This window comes from Felis catus, chromosome A2 (genome assembly GCF_018350175.1).
Source record: "Felis catus isolate Fca126 chromosome A2, F.catus_Fca126_mat1.0, whole genome shotgun sequence".
Lineage (NCBI taxonomy): Eukaryota > Metazoa > Chordata > Mammalia > Carnivora > Felidae > Felis > Felis catus.
This window is the reverse complement of record NC_058369.1, coordinates 2062800-2083329: the sequence shown is the minus strand read 5'-3', so window position 1 is coordinate 2083329 and position 20530 is coordinate 2062800. Positions and strand designations below refer to the sequence as shown.

Genomic DNA, 20530 nt, shown 5'->3' with positions numbered 1-20530 from the left:
GGGAAGAAGCCCTGTAAGTGTAAACAATGTGGAAAACCCTTCAGTTATCCCCAGTCTTTTCAAAGACACTAAAAGACTCACACTAGAGAGAAGCCCTGAGTGTAAGGAGTGTGGGAAAGCTTTCGGCCCTAAACCTTCCATATACATGTGAGAGTGCAAATTGGGGAGGAGCTGTTTAACTGTGGGCACTGTGAGAAATTGTTCAGTTCCCCCAAGTCCTTCCAGGGGCATGTGAGAACCCACACTGGAGAGAAACCTTACGAGTGCAAACAGTGCGGGAAAGCCTTCAGTTGGCCCTCAACCTTCTGAGAACATGTGAGAATTCACACTGAAGAGAAACTGTATAAATGTAAAAATTGCGGGCGAGCCTTCACTTCTTCCAAATCCTTCCAAGGCCACATGCGGACCTACACCAGAGAGAAGCCTTATGAATGTACACAATGTGGGAAAGCCTTCAGCTGGTCCTCGTCCTTACAGAAGCACTTGAGGATGCACACGGGAGAGACACCCCACATGTAAACAGTGTGGGAAAGCCTTCAAGTGGCCCTCATCCTTTCGAAACTATGTGAGGATGCACACTGGGTAGTAGCTCCAGAAAGGCATGGAATATTTGAAAAATTTGTTAAGTCATACTTTTTAGAGGGGAGTTCCTTAATTGTAAGTAATGTTGGAAAACCTTGCACTGATTTATATATAATATTCCAGAAAATTCATGCCAGGAAAGAAATATAGAAGATATAAATATGGTATTGTGTTTGTCATTACCTCATTTAAAAAATGGACCCCTGGGGCGCCTGGGTGGCTCAGTTGATTAAGCGTCCGACTTCAGCTCAGGTCACGATCTCACGGTCCGTGACTTCGAGCCCCACATCGGGCTCTGGGCTGATGGCTCAGAGCCTGGAGCCTGCTTCCGATTCTGTGTTTCCCTCTCTCTCTGCCCCTCCCCTATTCATGCTTGCGCTCTCTCTCTCTCTCTCTCTCTCTCAAAAATAATAAATAAACATTAAAAAAAATTAAAATTAAAAATGGACCCCTACGAGTGCCTGGGTGGTTCAGTCAATTGAGTGTCTAACTCTTAACTTTAGCTCAGGTCATGATCTCACAGTTCGTAGGTTCAAGCCCTGTGTTGGGCTTTGTGCATGGAGCCTGCTTGGGATTCTCTGTTTCCCTCTCTCTGTCTCTGCCCCTCCCCTGCTCTCTCTCTCTCTCAAAATAAATAAACTTAAAAAAATGGACCCCTAAATAGTGAATTTCCAGTTCTTTCACAAAAAAATGTTCATGTCAGAAATAACTCTCCAAGTCTTTCAGCTAGAGTGCATATGTTTGAATAGTGTTCCCCCGATTTTCCCGTTTTTCTTTCTTTGTAGTTTATTTGAACCATAGTAATTTCAAGTGTGCTTTTAATGTTACAGAAAGGTGCTTTTTTTTAAAAATGTTACAGAAAACTTAACTCTTCTGTATCGTAGGTAAGTGCCTGACAGTACATCCACTTCAAAGCTCCATCTGGAATAAACCTTGCTGGTTGTATAATACAGCTGCCAATAGAACCAATAGGTAGGGAACCACCCTCCACCCTTGACCCCAACATATGTAGAACACCCGGTGTGCATGCTCTCTGTACTCACAACCTTGCTATGTGGCCCAGGTGTGCTATGTACTCTCCAGGACTTGTATTAAACCTAGTTCTTGTAAGTTCCATGATGGCCATTGGTGAGGTGCATCTTACAGTCATATGAAGAACCACAAGGAACAGTCCAGTCATAACACTAGCTCTGGATGGGACATGTCTGTGGGGGCTCACCGCAAGTAGTATGGCTCAGGGGAGTGCCCCCAGGCATTCCTAGCCAATAGCATGGCTACTGACAGGCTGAGATGAACAAAACCATAGTTTTTCTGTATCATTAGAACAACAGAACTTTAGCAATTTTCTTACTGTTCTAGTATGGCACATAGTGGATATCACTTCTGTATTTTTCTTACTAAAATAGTCTTGTTTGATGCAAAATTTGGTAAGTATGCAAAACTCTACAAAGAGCAATCTTTATCTCCTGCAATTTTCTCTTTTCCTTACTTCTCCGTATGACCTGGACAGTAAGTTTTGAATTAAGAATAGAGACCTGTGACATAATGAAATGTATAGATGGAGTTGGAGATGGTTATACCGGATTTCATTACACAATTCGTGGGTAAGTCTGGGAATATTTCCCTAAATGTCTTCCCCACAGACTTCTCGGTTCAAATTCATTAACTGTCAAATATGCATGAGACATACAAAAAGCAGACTGAACACTGACTTCTAGACTATTGTAGTGATTCCTGCCCCTTTTAATCAAGAGTACCCTCAAAACAGACAGCGAGCACTTGACTTTCATTCTCAGGCTGTCAGCATTTCCATGTGATCCCCAACATGGATACTAAGAAATGTTCTTTTTTACTTTTCACTCTGGGGATATATTAAAACATCCCATTGCGATTATGGACTGTGAAATCAACTAATTACCAACTTAGGCAACACTTATTCTGTCAGGTTACTAGGTTTGTACAAATTCAAGGACTTTTCTTTCTGGTATGATTTTTTTTTTTTTAAGTTTTTATTTATTTTGAGAGCAAGTGTGTGCATGCAAGTCGGGGAGAGAGAGAGAGAGGGAGAGGGAGAGGGAGGGAGAGGGAGAGGGAGAGGGAGAGGGAGAGGGAGAGGGAGAGGGAGAGGGAGAGGGAGAGAGAGAGAGAGAGAGAGAGAGAGAGACTCCCAAGCAGGCCCTGTGCTGTCAGTGTGGAGCCTGATGCAGGGCTCAAACCCACAAATCTTGAGATCATGACCCAAGTCGAAACCAAGAATTGGATGCTTAACTGACTGAGCCACCCAGTCGCACCTTGATGCTGTTTTCTGAGCAGCCCTCATGTACCCAGCATTTTAGTCTCAAAATGTATACAGTTAGGTTTAAAGCTAACCAGGACATCCTAGGCCCTGGATGTAGAGGCATGACACAAACAAGTGTTAACACTCCTGGTCTTGTATTTTTGTGAGAAAAGAGAGATTGTCAACATGGCAAAGGTGTGGTTTATAAGGAAATAGGGACCTTTCAGGAAAGCAAACTGTGGCAAGTCAGATAACAGGAAATGCATGGGGTGTGATGTGTATTTTCTCTATGGACAGTAACAGTTGCAGTGAGGAGCTCATCATTAATTCATACAAACACACTGAATAAATTGTGAATGAAGTGTTTCAGGAACTGTTGGAAGTATTTGTAAATATTGGGAAGAAATACTTACAGCTGTGAATTTGTGGAGTTTACATGAATGACGTCGCATGAAAATAAAGGTAGGGGCATGCCTCAAGCTTAAAATCTTGACGGTTAAAAGTTTTAGGCCACCTGATGTGCACTCAGACTTTGGAAATGGGTATTACAGATCAGGGTCTTCCCAGTGTGGGTGTGAACTCAGAGTTACAAGCTGCGTTTGTAAAAGCTCTTGCCTTGGCGTACCACTCCCCTAGCCTCTCCTGCATTCTAGCCCATGATCTTACTTGGCAGCCCTAATGCCAACACTATAAATGCCAAATTTACTGCTCGGGGTCTGAGTAAATTTGTAATGATTAAAAAAAGGAGGGGGAGGTCGCAGGCTTTCTGTTTTGTGCTCTTGCTTCTGGATCGATGCGTGGATGGTAAAAACAGACACAAATGTTTGCAGCGATCATCTGATACACAGACCGACTGTACTGCTAACTTGTGATTCCTACCAAAAGCTGTTTGTTTGGGGAGGGCACAACACAGGGACAGTGGCCTCTCTGTCCACCCCTGACATCAGGCTCTGATGTCACAACTCTCATCACAACTCTCATCTGCTTTCTGGAAGCCTGACCCACCTCCCTTGCCCTTCCTCCTGGTATGCACACTGTACTAAGGTGGTGGTCTCCAGAAACATACTCCTCTCTTCTGGGCTGCTTGCTGGATAAATCATCAGGACAAAATGAGTGGGAGGTTGTGCAAATTCATTTTTGAAAACTTAGCATCTCGTCCTGAACAACTTTTAAATGGGATGTGTCTGAGTAAGTTGTATCAAAATGTTTTCCGTGGAAATGTTGTTATTCCTCTTCTGCACGCCTCTTCCACGGGAAAGGTCTGGATGAGAGGAGGGGCTGGTTTTGAAATGTCATGTTATAATGGCTAAGTGGGACACAAGTCTGGTGTCTAGTGAGGTGATGGGGAAGGCAGAGGCCAATGTCAACCTTGTTTCTCAGAATCCTTCCTGAAGGAAACCTCACGCCACCTTTCTAAAGTGCTGTGAGTGTCTGAGCGCAGATGGCTGGGCTGACCCATGTGAGTCTGGCTGGCACTGCCTGGCTCTGTTATTCCCATATGGAGCACCTGGAGACACTGTCCAGGCGAATGAAGCAGGGGGTCAGGGCAGGCAAGCCATCTGGGAGTGAGGCAGTCCTTCTAAAGTCAAGGACTGAACTAAATTATCTGGACAGGACAGAGAACTCTAGAGGCAGAAGGGGCCACATTAGAAGCCACACAGGGACCTCTGAGCCTGAACTGCCTGATGCACCAATGTGTGCTCAGGACACCCTGACAGCTGTGCCCTCTCTGCCTCCTTTGGGACTGTACTTCCTGTGTGTGTCACATGTGCTGACACTGCCTGAGCTGTGGGAGACATTCAGGTCAACTTCCAGTTACTGGGCAGAGTTGTGTTGTGTCTGAATTGATAGGCCAGCCAAAAAGGTGGATACAGAAGTTTAAGGAGGAATCCAGCTGGCTTTCTAAGAAAAGCCTTTCTTTTTTCCAAAGTCCACTATCCTTAAACATCATAACAGAGATCAGCACCAGCAGATGGTCTCATCCTGCCATATGGTTCCCACTGATAACTATTTTGCTGTAAACCAAGGGCCAAAGGCCTGGACTGTAGACAAGAGTTAACACAGCAGGCCCGACTGCTGTCCTTTGAAAGGTTGGCTACGTCTATACTGTTTGTATAAGCAATGTAGTTCAAGCAGAAGTCCTGCCCTCCTTCTGGGAGTCTGGAATGTTGGCATGTGACAGGCAGTCAGTACTTGTGTGAGCTGTTCCCCGATACAAACCTTGGCACTGTTTCTGTACTGAGCCTCCCTGGCTGGCAACAATTTACATGAGCTGTCACAAAAAATTCATGGAGTGCACCCTGTGTGCCTCCAGTGGGAGAACCCAAAAGCTTGGGCCTTGCTTCCCAAACTTGGGCCCATGGACCTATTCCTCTCACTAATCCTTTCCCTGTATCCTTTCCCTATGAGAGATCTTGGCAGTGACCGTGACTAGATGCTGAGTCCTGTCAATCCTTTGGGAATGCTGTGGCCATGAAACAAAAGCCCAGCCCAGTCTTTCCTATGGGGAATCGTAATCCTTGGGCCTCAGCAGCATGTCTCTCTCTCTCCAGGGCCTGTCCCGAGGTCTCCTCGAGCTCCAGTGTTCCCATAAGGAACCGAAGTGTCCTCCTGCTGAGAAGCATCATTAGTGATGCACAACTGCACCCACTAGGGAGCAGGTCTCTGTGGCATGAGGTGCGCAGGCTGGAACAGTGGCAGAATCCATGTCACAAGGACACACACTCCTCAGCCACAGCAATCCCCACGGCCACACAATCAGCTCAACACATGCACAGTCACATCCAACAGTGTCACGACTGCCAAGGATATCACAAAGGTACATGCACCCATGTGTCCTTCAATCACCCGCTATTCTGTTATGTACCCCAGCCTATTTGTAAAACACCAAGAAACAGAGGAGAGCATAAAGACAATGACAGCTATTCTCCACGCAGAACTTGCATACTCTTTGAAGCATTTGGTTAACTTATCTTTTCTCATTATTTTAGTTAGATTTTACTTCCAAGTATTTCAAATTGCTATCATTTTATTCAAACACAGAGAAGCGGATGGGTGGGTGCAGTAACTGTAACTGCACGAGGACTTCCTTTGCCCTCATCAACCCCAACAGCATATGGTTTCTCTTCAGCGATGGCACCTTTTCTCTGACAGCAGTGTTAATTACCATACTTTAAAATAGCTCAAATTGGGGCACCAGGGTGGCTTAGTCGGTTAAGCGTCTGACTTTGGCTCACGTTACAGTCTCATAGTTTGTGAGTTTGAGCCCCACGTCAGGCTCTGTGCTGACAGGGGAGCCTGGAGCCCGCTTCCGATTCTGTGTCTCCCTCTCTCTCTCTCTGTCCCCCCTGTTCACAATCTGTCTTTCAAAAATAAACATTAAAAAATAGCTCAAATGGGTCAAAGAAGGCATCACAAGAGAAATTTACAAGTACTTGAGAGAGGGGCGCCTGTGTGGCTCAGTGGGCTGAACATCGGACTTCAGCTCAGGTCATGATCTCGCAGTTCTTGAGTTCAAGTCTTGCATCAGGCTCTGTGCTGACAGCTTAGAACCTGAAGCCTGCTTTGGATTCTGTCTCCCTCTCTATGCCCCTCCCCTACGCACGCTCTGTCTCTCCCTCTCAAAAATAAACATTAAAAAAAAAAGTTCTTGAGAGAAATGAAAAGGATAAACTTACCAAAACATACAGAGAGCAGTAAAAGCATTGCTAAGAGAGAATGTATGTACATATGCTTACATTAAGACACAAGGACGACCTCAAATCAACAACCTGACTTCACAACCTCAGAAATCAAGAAAGAGGGACGAAATCCAAACCTAGCGGAAGAAAGGAAATAATAAACATTAGAGCAGAGATAAATGAAGAAGAAAATAGAGAAAATCAATGAAACCAAAACTTGGTTGAAAAGATCAACAAAATTGGCAAACCTTTAGCTAGGTAGACTGAGAAGGAGAAGACTCAAATTACTAAGATCAGAAGTGACAGGACATTGCTACTGAATCTACAGAAATAAAAAGGACTGGGGCGCCTGGGTGGCTCAGTCGCTTGAGCGTCCGACTTTGGCTCAGGTCATGATCTCGCGGTTTGTGGGTTCAAGCACTGCGTCAGGCTCTGTGCTGACAGCTCAAAACCTGGAGGCTGCTTCGGATTCTGTGTCTCCCTCTTTCTCTGCCCCTTCCCTGCTCATGCTCTATCTCTGTGTCAAAAATAAAAAATAAAACATTAAAAAAAGCAGTAAGAAAGACTACAAGAGAATACTATGAAGAAACGTACAGCAAAAACTTGGACAACCTAGATGGAATGGGGGAATTCCTAGAAACACAAAATGTACCGAGAATCAATCATGAGGAAACAAATTCCAAATAGAAATCTAATGAGGTTGAATCAGTAGTCAAAATTCTCCCAAAGAAAAGTCATGAACCTGAAGGCTTCACTGGTGTATTGTACCAAACACGTGAAGAAGAATACTAATCCTTATCAAAATTTTCCAAAAAATTGAAGAGGAGAGAAGGAACACTTCTCAAGTTATTCTGTGAGACAAGCATCACCCCCCAGGAAACAAAACTACAAACCAATATCCTTTATGAATTTGTATGCAAAACTCCCCAACAAAATGCTAGCAGATAGAACTCAGCAGCATACTGGAAGGATTGTACACTGTGATGAAGTGAGACTTATCACTGGAATGTAAGAATGGTTGGGCGTACAAAAATTGATCCATGCAATATGCCACATTAATGAGAAAAATGAAGAGAAAAAATCCAAAGGATTATCTTAAACTGATGCAGAAACAGCACGCAACAAAATTCAACACCCTTTTATGTTAACATTCCATCGACTAGGAGTAGAAAGGTACCACCTCCATTTAATAAAATCCGCATGAGAAAAACCCCCAGAGAACATCCCACTCAGTGGTGAGAGACTGAAAACTTATGCCCTCAGATCAGGAATAAGAATGAATTTCACCACTCCTGTTTAATGGAGTACTGGAAGTTATACCCAGAGCAATTAGGCAAGGAAAAGAAATAAGCATCCAACTTGGAAAGGAATAAAGATGATCTCCGTACAGCTTAGGTGTAGAATACTCTAAAAATCACACACACACACAACCATTAGAAATAATAAATGAACTTAGAAAAATATCAGGATAAAAACACAAAAGTTTCTTTTCTAAATCAAATAAAAAATCTGAAAAGGAAATTACAAAAACAATTCCATTTAAAACATCATCAAAAAGTATTAAGTGTTTAGGAATTAACCAACAAGGCAAAAGACTCATATAAGATAAAACTACAAATCATTGCTGAAAGAAATTAAAGATATGAATAATGGAAACATCATATATTCATGATTCAAAGACAATTTTTTAAGTATTTTTGTATTTTTAAACTTTTTATTTTTTTTAATTTTTTTAAATTTACATCCAAATTAGTTAGCATATAGTGCAACAATGACTTCAGGGTAGATTCCTTAATGCCCCTTACCCATTTAGCCCATGCTCTCTCCCACAACCCCTCCAGTAACCCTCTGTTTGTTCTCCATATTTAAGAGTCTCTTCTGTTTTGTCCCCTTCCCTGTTTTTATATTATTTTTGTTTCCCTTCCCTTATGTTCAACTGTTTTGTCTCTTAAAGTCCTCATATGAGTGAAGTCATGTGATTATTGTCTTTCTCTAATTTCACTTAGCATAATACCCTCCAGTTCCATCCACATAGTTGCAAATGGCAAGATTTTGTTCTTTTGATTGCCGAGTAATACTCCATTGTATATATATACCACATCTTCTTTATCCATTCAACCATCAATGGACATTTGGGCTCTTTCCATACTTTGGCTATTGATAGTGCTGCTATAAACATGGGGGGGGGCGGTGCATGTGTCCCTTCAAAACAGCACACCTGTATCCCTTAGATAAATGCCTAGTAGTACAATTGCTGGGTCATAGGGTAGTTCTATTTTTAGTTTTTTGAGGAACCTCCATACTGTTTTCCAGAGTGGCTGCACCAGGTTGCATTCCCAGAAAGACAATATTTTTTAAGGGCACCTAGATGGCTCAATTGGCTAAGCATCCCACTCTTGATTTCGGCTCAGGTCGTGATCTCATGGTTTGTGAGATGGAGTCCTGTGTCAGGCTCTGTGCTTGGAATTTCTCTCTCCCTCTCTCTCTCTGTCCCTCCCTATTCACACATCTGTGTGATCTCTCAAAATTAATCTTAAAAAAAAAAGACTTTTTTTTTTAAGTTTATATATTTTGAGAGAGACAGAGATAGCGTGACTTGGAGGGGCAGAGAGAGGGAGACAGAATCCCAAGCAGGCTCCATGCCACCAGCACAGAGCCCAACATGGGACTCAAACTCACAAAACTGTGAGATCATGACCTGAGCCAAAACCAAGAGTCAGATGCTGAATTAATTGAGCCATCCAGGCGCCCCCCCCAAAAAAAAAGAGACAGTATTTTTTAAATGTCAGTACTACTTGGGGCGCCTGGGTGGCGCAGTCAGTTAAGCGTCCGACTTCAGCCAGGTCACGATCTCGCGGTCCGTGAGTTCGAGCCCTGCGTCGGGCTCTGGGCCGATGGCTCAGAGCCTGGAGCCTGTTTCCAATTCTGTGTCTCCCTCTCTCTCTGCCCCTCCCCCATTCGTGCTCTCTCTCTCTCTCTCTATCTCTGTCCCAAAAATAAATAAAAAGACGTTGAAAAAAAAATTAAAAAAAAAAATTAAATGTCAGTACTACTCAAAGCAATCTACAGATTCAATGCAATTCCTATCAAAATCCCAATGGCTTTTTCTTTGCAGAAATAGAAACACCCATGCTAATATTCATAAAGAATCTCCAGCAACCTCAAATAGTCAAAACAGTCTTCAAAAGGTGTGGGGAATAAGCTTAGGAATCCCCTGGGCTTACACCAATGGGTTAACAAGGCATAAAGAAATACAAAGCCATAGGATACTCACAACCTGGGTTTGGGTAAACAAGAGTAGGGAGGTGCAAAGGCACCCCAGAATAAAGAGGAGGTGCAAAGGCACCTAGAGACGGGGTGCAGATCCCCCCACTCAGAATAGAGAGGGGTGCAAAGACCCCCAATACAAAGGTATATGAGGTAAGCAAGATTAGGGATTCAGGGCAAAAGTGCCCCCCAATTTAGTAGTATAGCAGAAAGCTGCTTTCATAGGAAGGAAGGACCAAATTAGGTAAGCAGGTAAATTGGGCTATAGACCTGCACTTCAGGTGAAGCAGCCCAGAGCAGAGATGATTAACAAAAGAAAGGTGCCTTGTTAACCCTGAGGTTATTTGTCCTCCCTGTCTCATCCCCTAGGCTAGCTAAGATAAACAGCTGGTGCCTCAGGTCCACTGTAAACAACCTCCTGCCCACCTGCCCAGCACCAATATTTTGTTTTGTATTAACCCAAACCCCTAACCCCAAATATGCTCAAGACCCCCTTTCCCTCATGTCCACAAGTTAATGTTCACAGATTCATTGTCTCTTTGTGCATGTCCATAGCCATGTTTGTAAGTCTTCTGATCCTAATAAAAACTGGGCAAGGACCCTTATTCTGGGCTCTTGTCTTTTCCTGGATATTAGCCATCTCTCGCTTTTCATCCTGCATCCCACTCTTTTGCTGGCCAAAAGAGAACTTTAGACTTAGAGTCTATGACAAAAAGGAACAAAATTTGTAAGTCTCCCTCTTCCTGGCTTACGAGTTAACTACAAAGCTACTATAATCAAAACAGTGTGGGAAGGGCATAAAGATAGACATATAGACCAAGCAGATAGAATAGAAAACCCAGAAGCAAATCCTTGCATACATGGTCAACTGATTTTGACAAGTGTGCTAAGACCATTCAATGAGGAAAGGATGGTGATTTCAATATATGGTGCCAAGGAACTGGAGATCTACATGCAAAAAAACAAAGTGGAACCTTTACCTAACACCATACCCAAACATTAACTCAAGATGGATCAAGAAACTACATGTAAGCCCTAAAACAACAAAACTCTTAGAAGGAAATATAGGAAAAAACCTTCATGACATTGGATGTGGCAGTGACTTCTTAGCTGTAACATCGAAGTCACAAGTAACGAAAGAAAAAATAGGCAAATTTGCCTCCATCACCCTCTTCCTCTCTTCCCGCTGAAAGTCCCTGTTCCTCTGAGTCTTGCCCCAATCCTTCCTCTCCTGCACCTGTTAAAACCTGCCCCTTTAAAACTAAATCTGATGATCCAAACAAACCCCAGTTTCTTCCCTGGATGAAAGCTGAACTGTGAGCCAGAGTGAATGAGTTTCCCAAAGTGACTGAAGACCCCCGTAGATTTGATGACGAATTTAACATACTTAAACTCCCCAAACTGATTTCTCAGATTGATATCAACTAGTCCCTATACGTGTTGGTGAGGGTCAGGCCACACACAGGATGAAGCCAGTCTGCCAGGAAATCCTTGAAAGGTATTTAGAGAAACAGACCTCTCACTTCTGGCAAGATGCTAGAACACACAATGAAAGTCTCCACCGGGCAAATGTGGTAGCTTTTCCTAAGCCTGCTGACTGGAACAGGGTTTAGGATTGCAAACAGCACCTGATGAATGAACCTGTTGATGACAATTACACTCAACTCCAAGTTGTCCTCAAGGAAAATGCTGCTCTTCCTTTAAGACGGGGAATCCGCCCAAGTAGCCTTTAACTAACTCCATGTTTGCTAATCGTCTGAACCAGGAACATGCTCTTCTGGTTAACAGGACCAGGATGGAAAGGGAAGACATATCCACTCCAGACTGAGTTAATTTGGCCATGCTGACAGATCACCTTTTGACTCCCCATTGCAGTGTATGGAAAACTAACTAAGGGATAGTTTTGATGGTTTACTGCAGGTTTTACCTAAAGGATGATAATGTTGAATGGGTTGAGTGTGCTATTGCAACTTATTTTTGAAATCACTGAGGGAGCACCCTTACTTGTGGCTACTTCAGCCTAACAGGTGAGTTATATTCCCTTATTTGAGCTTGTACTTTAAGGGTAAAACCACAGACTATACCAATCGTCAGTATGCCTTTGGGGTTGTTCATACTTTTGGAATATTGTACAAATTGTGTGGCTTCCTTACCCCCAATGGGGATAAAATTAAAATGACTCCTATGTCCAAAATGTATTAGATGCTATACTTTTGCTAGCTGCTTGGGCCCTACTAAGGTTCCCGGGCACTCCAGGCTAAACCCCATGGTGGCCCAAAGGAAATCACCTCGCTGATATTTCCATGAAAAGCACTACTCTCCAGGAAACCAAAAGCCAAATATCTGTCTTGGTCCAAAGGGATGTTCTCCCAAATGATAATTTGGAAAAATTAACAAAGGATACCCAATAATTGGCCTCAGAGAGGGAAAAACAATACTGAAAATCTAATAATTATTGATTCAGTAAAAAGAGAGAACATTGGTTTGGACCAAATAACACTCTGGCCCTACTGGAGATTCAACAATTCCCACTACTCAGCACTGTATATGCATTAAACCCTGGCCTAATGACACAGTGGTAATGTTCATGAACTAATATTGGCAAGGAAACATTAATAAAACCACAGAAAGTGCCTACCTCCCTGGTCCCACCTGTCCAAGTACAACCCAGGGAAACACATTTGCATTAATGGATTTCACACAGCTCCCTCTCTCCTGGACATGAATACAGTTTAGTCATGGTTTACGTGTTTTCTCACTGGACTGAAACTTTCGCTTGCAGACAAGCCAGTGCTTGTCCTGTGGCTGCAGTGCTGTGAGAAAACATTATCCTTACCTGGGGAACACCTCTCAAACTTCATAGTGATTGGTGAACCCATTTTGCCAGTCAGGTGCTTCCGTGAACCAGTCTGTTAAGCTGTTTTTACAAAACATTCCCTGCACATACCATCCACAATCCTCAGGCTTAGTTGAACACACTAATGGCACTATCGATGCTCAATTGACAAACTGGGGAGACATCCCCCCACCCCCTACACCATGTCCGAAAGCACTGTGGTTAGTCCTAAATCTCATATCCACCCTCCAGAACTCCTAGACTCCCACCCTGAGATATCACAGCACGTCCATTGCACTGGTCCCTGTTGACTTTGACCCTCAATGAGAAAGGGAGGTATGCTTCAGTATTGGAAAAGATTGGTCGCTTCTATTTGAAATAACCATGCTTTGGAAGAGCAGTCTTCATGGTACCCTTCTGGAGAGAGAGGAAGACCTGGATCCTCCCACCTTGCAACCCCAAGATTTCGCCTACTGACAAGACACCTCCTGGTTCTCTCCAGTCTCCCCCCTCTCAGCATCTGCCCGCCAGCCCTTGTGTCACCACACTCTAGGGCACAGACTCTTGGATGCACGTGACATGTCTAGACACACAGCAAACCCTGACTGCCTTGCACACCACGTGGTGATGTGACAGTAAAGGTTTCCCGGAACAGCAGCAGACCATATCTGTGCCACAGCCTTCCTGTGATGTTTGGCCCTGGTCTGGGGTCCTTTAGCTCACTGTTGTTTTCTTCTCTCTTCACCGAGAGATGCCCTGCCCTTGTCTGCATTTATAAAACACTTGAGGGAGGGGGAACCCTTTTCTTGGTCTTCTGGCCTTTCAGGAACAGGCTCATGAGCATCCCATGAGTTTTTGGAAGGGATAGAAAGTTCAGAAAATCAAGTCTTTCCTTCACTTGACCTATTAACTGACTTAGGATTCGTACCCAAGTTCATGGTCTCTTCATTTGCAACCTTACAGGCTGTATTATTGAGAACACATTTGGTTCCAAGTAGTTTGAGATAAAAATACTATTTCAAAATACCTTTCAAGTTTTGCTATTTTTTTTTCAAAAACTTCACCACTAAGCTTTGTGTTCTCCCCCGCACTGTCTCCTCCCATATGCCCTGGGTTCGTTCTCACCCTGTGCTTCTGCAGGGCCCACTATCTGCCCTCACAGTCTCCCAGGTGGGAACTTCCAGGAGGCATACAGGACTCTGGGTCTGCCTCCACAGGGAGAACTTTCCCCCTGAGGTTGGAATAAGTGCCAATAAACATTTCAGTGAGCTGCCTTCAGACTTGGGGTCCCGGATTAGATTCATCTTACAATTTGGATTTGTCATGTTACTTCTTTACTGTATAATATTTTAATTTTATTTGTTTGTTTGTTTGTTTGTTTATTGCCTCTCAAAACATTTTAAGAAAATGATATACCTGAGGGCACCTGGGTGATTCAGTTGGTTAAGTGTCCAACTTCAGCTCAGGTCATGATCTCATGGTTCACGAATTCGAGCCCCACAGTGGGCTCTGTGCTGACAGCCCAGAGCCTGGAGCCTGCTTCATATTCTGTGTCTCCCTCTCCCTCTGCCCCTCCCCTCCTCATGCACTCACTCTCTCTCTCTCAAAAATAAACACTAAAAAAATAAAAAAATAAATGATATACCCAATAATGTGATGTTGGCTCAATGCTTTGAGATAATTTCCAAAGCTTATCACCTCCAGAAGATAGAATATTTAATTGGCAAGTGCCTGAGAGTTTCTCCCTCCCAACCTTCCTTGTGTCTCAAATGTGGCCTTAACTGGTTCCCACTGCTCTGTACGTTCCCCCAAACATAAGACACAGGTAGGAAAGGTTCTTCTTGGCAAAAGACAAAAACACTAAATACGGAAAAACTGACTCTTGATGAGCAATGCTTTTGAGGAAGGAGCTTGATTGAAAGGGGCAAGTGTGAAAATTAATAAATGGAAATGTGCTTTAGAATGGACTCAGGAGAAGAGCAAGGCAGCCCTTGTCCACTATGACTCGTGCTTAATTGCAGATCCCACAGAAAGAGAAAAGCCTTACAAGTCAGTAGGACCTTAGCTAATACTTTACTCCCCCAGGAGCAGGAAGAAAGGCTTTCACCCTCTGCCAGCCCAGCCAGTGAGCAGCCACAACGCGTCCAACTGCCAGTTTCCTACAATGCACCCTTGGTTCACAGCAACCCTCCCAACCTTCACATTCCACTAGAAGACTGTTTGTCTCCTTTGTTCTCTGGACTTGTGTGGTTCTGCCATTGCTTGTTCCAGACTGTAATTATCTACTGTCTGTAAATAAACCAATTTACCAAATTTATTTACTTATTTGCTGGTAAAATAACTAAGAGTTCATTTTGAAGGTTAACAAGGTTGACACTGATTTCTCACTTGAACTAATGGCAGCACAAATACAGTGCAGTGGCATATTTAAAATGTTAAGAGCCGGTGCGCCTGGGTGGCTCAGTGGGTTGAGCCACCGACTTCGGCTCAGGTCATGATCTCACCATCCGTGGGTTGGAGCCCCATGTCTGGCTCTGTGCTGGCAGCTCAGAGCCTGGAGCTGTTGCAAATTCTGTGTCTCCCTCTCTCTGACCCCACCCCACCCCCACTCTCACTCTGTCTCTGTCTCTGAAAAATAAACAAAAAAAAAATTTTTAAAGGCTAAAGGCAAAATTATCTGTCAAACTAAATGTCTATACTCAGCGAAAACATCCCTCAAAATGAAGAGGAAGCTAGAGACTGGGTCAGACAGATGAAAGGGGAAGGAATCCGTCCAGGTAGACAGGCTCCACAGGCCTGTCTTTCAGGCAGAAGAGACCTGAGTCCAGCTCAAGTTGAGGTCCCTACAAGATGTCTTTCTTGCCACTTAAACCTAAGAAACGTTTAATTATTTCAACGTCATGCTGACCCAACATATTATAGGGCAAATACATGCCTAAAAGTGTGGACAACCAGGTGCAGCCTCATGGCTTCCACTCTGCGGTCACGGCTACGGTGGGAGGGGCAGTCTAGGGCACCTGGGTGGTTTTAGGGAAGCGGAAACTGTTCACACCTTCACGAAGCAGTTAACCTTTAACTGTATCCTCATGCTAACAAGTCTTAAATTAATGAGAATTGACCACATCTTCCTTCACTGAATTTTCAGAGTCCTAAGGATTTTATGAATTTTTAATCGCTCCCGCACCCACTTCCCCTTAGGGTGCGGAACTGTGTGTGTCGGCTCTTCCAGGACCTTCCTGAGACCCTGCTCTGGTGGCACTCCCACAATGAGCCCCAGAACAACATGGGACAACACTTGGAGGTACTTCCTCAAGGACAGAAACTTACTCTTCGCCAGAGAACAGCAGACAAGGCCGTTTACCCAAACCTCAGGCCTGTGTGAAGTCAGTACTATCAGCCCGTGCAGGACACAACTGTCGTTACAAGACAGATCCGTGGGGGGTCGTCCCAGACCCGAACCCCAAAGCAGCAGTGGGCCCCTTCGCCCTCTGCCCCCCTACGTTGCCGACAACTGGGGTTGGGGGTCCTGGGACCACCACTCCTGCACCCCACCTTGCGGACAAGGACGGAGAGTCAGGTGAGGACCGACAGTGACCCCAAAACCAGTATGGGACACCGAAACCCCACTCGGGAAGACGCCTATAACTCGGGGCCACACCCCTGGGATCTGGGAGACCTGGGCCCATGACTCAGCCTTTCTCAGTCCCACTCCAGGCTCTCAGAGCATCTTCCTGGTGGTTCTGGGACTGTGGAAGGTAAGAATGTGGACACCACACCTAGAGCAGAGGGAGGCATGTGGTTATGACCCAGCTGCACTGGAAGAGCCACCTTGGAAAGCATAAGATCCCGCCTGCCCCCGAGCCTGATTGGATGGTTTCTGAGCACAATGATATAATTGCGCCGCGTTATGCACCCCTGTGACCTGATTGGGCATTGCTTCAGGTCCTGACACCTGATTGGACACTGCTCTGAGAAACCCGCTCCCACCCGTGATAGGACGGCCTGCAGCCCCTTCACGTTCTGATTGGAAGGTGATCCTGGCACCACCCCTGTGTCCCAGAATTGGGCAGATCTGCTAGGTCCCACCTCCTGCTCCCTGATAGGCTGGCGGTACACACGTGTTTGACCCGCCTACCCAGAGGTCAGCTCCCAGCAGGATGGCTCCTGGCCAGGGGATGCACCGGCATCCTCCTTCCTTCAGGTAACTAAGTTTCTCCAGGAACCTCCCTTCTCCAGGAAACCTGCCCAAGTGAGACAGAGCAGGGCTGTGAAACCGCACGCTCCCGTGACATCAAAGACTATTCTAGGATTACTCCCTTATTGCAAGTTCAACAGGGGCAAAATCAAGCCGTGCACTGCTTGGTGATGAGAACAGAGGTGGGGCTGCAAAGAAAGGAGAACAGCAGTCCCCAGGGACAGACACTCACACACTACAAGAGGAAAATCATACACCTGCAAACACGGCCCAAAGGTCTGAAGTGCTCGTGAACACCGGAGTCACCACAGCAGCATGAAGGCGTGGAGCTCCCAACCCTGATGGAGAAGGACAGTTCTGTCCTGAGACACTTTTCCCCAGGGGACGCTCTCCGGATAAAGCCCCCAGTAACCCGGGTCAGCAGGGACAGGAACGACCTGACACACTTACCACCCTCTGCCCTGAAGGGGAAGAAAGGAGGCAGAAAGAACTCGGGCGTCTTACACCTGCTCAACGCGAGGCTGGCGGAGGACAGAGCCATCCGTGCTGGGCTGGACAGGGACAGCGCTGCTCACAGGTGACAGGTGACCTGCAGACGCCTACCTGAGCCCTGTGCTCCTGGGTGCCTCAGTTGGTTAAGTGTTAAATCAAGTGAGTCTTGATTTTGGTTAAGGTGGTGACGTCATGGTTCGTGGGTTCGAGCCCCACATGGGGCTCTGAGCTGAGGGTTCAGAGCCTGCTTGGGATTCTCCGTCCCTGTCTCTCCGCCCCTCCCCCTGCTCACACCCTCTGCCTCAAAATAAATAAAATAAATATAAAAAGAGAGAGAGAGAAGACTCACAGGAAGTCCCCCTGGCTCACCCACGACAGGGCCACGCGCAGACCCCCCACACCCACACTTTGTGCCTCATCTGCGATCAGCTCAGCTGTTTGTCCCCATGACCAAGGGGCACAAAATGCTGGCTGGTCCCGCTTTGCTTTGGCTTCTCTCCTTCCTCCAGACCCCTGAACGTGGGCTTGCCCTCATCCTGGGCCACACACAGCCCCTCCTGGGGACAGGGGGACAGGCTGGCCTCAGGGAACCTCCACGTCAGCACCACACCTGCTCACGCCTGGTTTCTTTCCTCCTCTCCTCCCTTCTACACGACTCTGGAGACACTCGCAGGTCTTATACTCAGTGTCCTCCCTGTCGACGTAGCCCCTGCCCCAAATGCAACTGCCCCCCGCCCGATCCCCTGCATGCCCCTGCCCCCCTGCACAGCCATTGTCCCCAGTGCAAAAGCCACCCCCCCTCCCCGTCCCCCTGCAAGGCCCCTGCCTCTAGTGCAACAGTCCCCTCCCCCCCCCCCCCTTTGCAATCATTCTCCTCAATACAGGACTCTCCTTACCCAGTTGGGAATCTTCATTTGACACTGGTTTAACCAACTGTCCACCACCGCCCGTTTCCTACCCAAACTTTACCCAGGCCACTGTCCTCCCCACAGGCCCCTGAACTGCGGGTGGCCCACACTCTGAGCATCCACTCAGCTGAGGAACAAGGCCCTGGGGACATGAGCCAATGAGGCCTTCCTCCACCGCAGTGGCCGGATCCTGACACTGGGCTTTCCTGCCCATCCCCCTCTCGCAGAACAGCCACGCCCCGGTTCTGTTTCACTGGAGACACTGGAGGATCTCTGAGACTGGACACTGTCCCTGTTGGAGTTTTTTGTAATTAAAGTGTCCTCAGACAAGCTGGGATTTGAATTTCTCTCTTAGGTCCATCATGCGTTCCCAGGATTTACCGCCCCACGGGTGGTGGTCCCGGCCTTCTTCCACCAGCCAGGGACTCAGCTGGTAACACGGAAACCAGCACGTGAGAAGGGGACAGGACGCCGGGACTCCACCTCGCGGACGAGGGCTGAAACTCGGGTCCGGTCACCGCGGTCCGGGAGACGTGGGCCCGCGGCCACTTCCAGACGGTTCCGGCCAGTTGGAACGAGCGCCCCCCACCCCGTCTCAATCCCGCCGGACTCACCCTCTGGCGGCTCCGCTCCGGGCTCTCCACGCGTCCTCCACTCGGCACTGCGGCCCCAGGCGGGTGCCAGCCCCGCGCAGAGGAGCCCGAGCCCGCGGGGAACGCGGGTTCACGTCCAAGAGGTGGGATCGCGCCCGCCCCCGGGCCTGATTGGATGGTTCCCGGGTGATATAATTGCGGCCCCCGCACGTGATAGGACAGCTTGCGGCCCTTCACGGTCTGATTGGAGAGTAACCCTGACACGGCCCCGGTGGCCTCAGATTGGACAGCTCCCCCAGGTCCCGCCTCCTTCCCCCAGAGGGTCCCGCTCGCGATACACCTGTGCGGGATCTGTGAGCCCCCAGGTGGGCTCCCAGCAGAATACACTCTTGGCCCGTTGACCCGTCTGCACCCTCCTTCTGTCCCGAGAATCTGACTCACTTTCTCCGCGGAGCCTCCCTTGTCCGGCGCCAGAACAGGAAGAGACAGAACAGAAGGGCCCGGTGACCCTTGAGTCCGCGGTGGACACGGGGTGGCGGTGCACGGATCCCCTGTATTTAAGAACAGCTCAATGACCGGTGATGTCACCAAACAGAAGATAAGGTCTTCCTGGGTTTTGACCTGACCCTTTGGCACCGCGAAGCCCCACTCTCCATCCCCGCCCCACTTCTCTGGCCTCAGGTCAACCAAACATGCCCTGTGTCCTCAGCCCCCACGAGACGTGGGATCCCGCGATCCCAGCAGGACACAGTCACAGGTGTGCATGGCTAGGGGAATGTAAACTAGGGCACCTGATGTGGATAAAATCTTGATTGTTTCTCAAGAAGTTAACCACGGAATTATAATGTGACCCAGGTATTGAGTCCTACCCACACCGAAACAGATTCTCGGATGTGTGCACACGAATGCCAGTTGCAAAACTATTCAGGACCCACAAGAGGGAAATGTCCCAAGTGTCCCCCAGTGCGTGGATGGATGAACAGGGTGCAGTGTATACACAGGATGGTGATTCAGCCCCAGAAAGGAATGAGGCACAGACACATCATGCACGTGAACCAATCGTGAAAATGTTATATACCACGTGGAAGACACCAGCCACACCAGGCCACATGGTGTGAGTCCGCTTACGTTAAATAGGCAGAGTGGGCAAATCCATTGTGACATTAAGTATTTCAACAGTGCCCAGGAAGCATGATTTCCTGGCTATTGTGGCCTTTAAATTTGTTTTGAAAATTGAGATATAAGTCACATACCGTAGTGCTCACACTTTTAAGAGTAAAATTCAGGTGTTTTATTTGGTGTGTTCTCAGTGCACCATCTGAAGAAGGATATGGAGCCTTTTACATTCCACATTCACAGGGACTGATTACAAACAGGATCTGCTGTGACTTTCCTTGCAGAACACAATGCACACCTGAGTATTGCAACACATCACACCTGTGGCTGTGCCCAGCTGGGGGTCCTGATAACACACATCCCTAGACATTGTTTAACGAGATAGGCCATGAAGGAGTTTCCGGTTTAAGTGATGATCTTTGATTCTCATGCAAATATACATCTGTACATCCATACCTTCATCATTATGCTTCCAACATACAAGTTCTTGATGACTGCTCAATTTGGGGTAAGTCCCTGTACCTCATTTTATAAAAATTCATGTCTCTGAACAATTGTTCCTATGTATAAAAATTTGAAGTGG

The 20530-nt window shown here is 46.6% G+C and overlaps 1 protein-coding gene across 1 annotated transcript in view; it reads left to right on the top strand.

Moving 5' to 3' along the window:
- LOC123381388 (zinc finger protein 669-like) overlaps positions 1 to 14956 on the top strand; it is a 59844-nt gene extending 44888 nt beyond the window's left edge. Inside the window, exon 4 of the mRNA XM_045042095.1 lies at positions 14729 to 14956. Coding sequence (XP_044898030.1) covers positions 14729 to 14772 — 44 coding nt within the window. The 3' untranslated portion in view covers positions 14773 to 14956. The remainder of the gene's footprint in view (positions 1 to 14728) is intronic.
- Positions 14957 to 20530: the final 5574 nt, after the last annotated feature.